The sequence below is a fragment of the Camelina sativa genome, chromosome 18, assembly GCF_000633955.1.
Source record: "Camelina sativa cultivar DH55 chromosome 18, Cs, whole genome shotgun sequence".
NCBI classification, from domain to species: domain Eukaryota; kingdom Viridiplantae; phylum Streptophyta; class Magnoliopsida; order Brassicales; family Brassicaceae; genus Camelina; species Camelina sativa.
Window position 1 is genome coordinate 17,354,833 of NC_025702.1, and position 2,550 is coordinate 17,357,382.

The 2,550-nt window shown below is 38.7% G+C and overlaps 1 protein-coding gene across 2 annotated transcripts in view; it reads right to left on the reverse strand.

Annotated features, from left to right (window-relative positions):
* Positions 1-2,544, reverse strand: part of LOC104762200 (protein COBRA-like) — a 9,701-nt gene extending 7,157 nt beyond the window's left edge. Inside the window, exons 1-7 of one of the 2 annotated variants that reach the window (XM_010485446.2) lie at positions 2,461-2,544; positions 1,803-1,882; positions 1,593-1,719; positions 1,177-1,506; positions 927-1,086; positions 552-835; positions 13-446 (exon numbers count right to left, since the gene is read on the reverse strand). In XM_010485446.2, the coding sequence (XP_010483748.1) occupies positions 160-446; positions 552-835; positions 927-1,086; positions 1,177-1,506; positions 1,593-1,719; positions 1,803-1,844 (1,230 nt within the window). In that variant the 5' untranslated portion in view covers positions 1,845-1,882; positions 2,461-2,544 and the 3' untranslated portion in view covers positions 13-159. Of the gene's footprint in view, positions 1-12; positions 447-551; positions 836-926; positions 1,087-1,176; positions 1,507-1,592; positions 1,720-1,802; positions 1,883-2,460 lie in introns of those variants that run through there. The other variant, XM_019240409.1, reaches the window with a different exon arrangement.

Here is a 2,550-nt window from a genome sequence, read left to right on the forward strand (position 1 = left end):
AAAAAAAAAAACGAAGTTGAAAACTATATATATTAAAAAAAAAATGTATCAAAAGATTTATAGTTTGTAGGACAGGAAAGAATCATAAATAACGTTTGTACCACTACACCGTAGAAACCCTAACCGTAATACCCCAGTGGCAAAACCGTAAATCTGAGATTAAGCGGAGAAGAGGAAGAAGACAAGAACAGGGAGAAGCACGGCGGCGAAGAATGAGTATTTTGGCCGGAAACCACCGTTGGGAAGAAAAGGGTAAGAGTCAGGAGGAGGCATGACGCAGTTGTCTCCATTGAAGTAAATCCTGCGTGGAAAAGCCCAACCTTTTTCGAATGTGAAGGTTGATAGATCTTTACGGAACAATATCTCTGATTGAACATTCCCAAGTGGACCTGCTTCTGATAAGAAATCATTGTAGAACTTGACTCCCCATAACATTGCTGTATCGTCTGCAAAAAAATACCAAAACCATCAAAAAGGTCAAGTCTTTGAGAGATAAGCATAGAGGGAGAGAGAACAGAGGAGCTCTTTTTTTTATGTTCCTCTGTACTTACTTAATCCAGCGTAAGGAGTGAGAGATTTGTAATTGAAGCTGAAGATCTGAGTGATGTTGTCCAGATTTGGGTGTTGAGCTACGAGGTTCCATTGTGTGTAGTTCAATCTATAGTTGAAGTTTGTGATTGTGATCTTCACTCGCCAATACTCTTTGTAGTTCTGCTTCACGTGCCAATGCACTCTGATCGGGCACATGTGTCTTGTGCATTGCACTAGTGGCGGTAATATCACTCCTTTCTTTGTCGGCGGTGACACAACTGAGGCCAAGTGTGGTGTATCCGGGCTGCCATTACATTAAAGTATGAGCCTTTATGATTCAAAATTGAACAGAGAACAAAAGAGTGGGAGTTGAAAATTTCATTCAAATAACTTACTCGAGACAGGCACCGGATTCGGTTCTGTTGTTTTGGCATCCGCAAGCACAAGTTGGACATCCAACAATGGTTTCATTATAGAAAGAAGATAAAGAAACGCAGCAAGTTGGAGTTCTTTGAGCAAGGAACTGCGAGTATGTGCACGTAATGTTCCATGTCACTGCAGTAATTTCAAATATGACCAGTCTGTTAGATTAGAAACAATGTTAAACATTAACGTTTTCTAAAAAAGTAGTCTTAGTTCTCTTACTCATAGCTTGAGTGGTTCTGCGTGTGTCCGTTGTGACAAATTTTGTTGGCCTCACAATCTTTGCTGGACCACAAGTGTAACCTGGACCAGGTCCAAGGAGAGTGAAGTTTCTTGGCACCCGAACGGTTTTGTTTGTGGTTCCAGCCGCGCCAACACTGATCTGGAACGAGCTAGCTGCAGTGGCAGGATCTTGAACCCATGAGTTCATGACACCGCCTTTACAGCAATTAGCAATCTGCTGGTTATAAGGAGTCCCCGGGAGCAAATCTACAACCGTTGGATCTTTCTTACAACAATGAGGAATGTTTCCTTTGTACTTTGAACAATCACCTGTTTTAAACATTATATCATTTCCCCAGATAATTCACCACAGTCAAAAGTTAAAGTGACTGGAACCTGAAACATTCAGTTGTTACCTTGTTCGGTTGTTTGTGCTCCAACCATACTCCAAATAACTTCCTTCTTAGCCCATTTCCAACCTAATGTCCATCCTGGAGTTTGAATGTGTCTGTATTTCTGGAAGTTGAACATGGTAACCACAGCCTGGATCGAACACATAAACATTTTAGATGAATCGAAAACGATTAAGTAAGGTTAAATCTTTTTGTTCCAGTTGCTAAACTTACAACATAGCCATCAGGAGTCCAACTCATGACATCCCATTTCATTGTAATGTTCCCTTCTGGATCAAGCGCATCATATGCTTCTGCAAATTAAAAAAAAGGATTCAACGAAAGTCAGAATCTTGTTCATCCTGATCCAGCTTAGCTCACCGACATTGTAATTGTTTCAATCTCAAGATTATTATTACAAATTGGTTTGTAGAAATAGACCAAAAGATTTCTTCTGCATGATTAAGTTTTAAAATACTTTTCAGAAAGTTTCTATTTTTGGATCAGCAAACTTGAATCTCTGTTTTTTCCTCTTATACAAGCAGAACTGACTGATCTAGTAAAAACATAGGAAAGCACAAATATGGGAATTGAAAGTGTTGATTTTTAGGATCTGAACACAATGCAAATAATTGAGTAAAGATCTATGTTAATCTCAATCAGTTCAAAGTAAAGGATTAATCGGATCTCTTTTATCAATTCAAACAAACAAATCAGTTAAATTTGAAGATACCAAGATGCAACGAATATAGTATCAGTTGAAGAAAGTGATCTTTAATAAACCCAGAAACAGTGAAATCTCAATCAAGAAGCAATATGGGGAAGCTGAAAAAAGCTTTAAGAAGACGAGTAAACAGAACAATTGGTGGTGGTAATGAAGATAAGAAGTAACCTGTAGAAGTAAAAGAAGATGAAGAAATCAAGAAGACGATCCATAACGCCAAGAAACTGAATTTGGCGACGACGGAAGTGGATCTGGAGA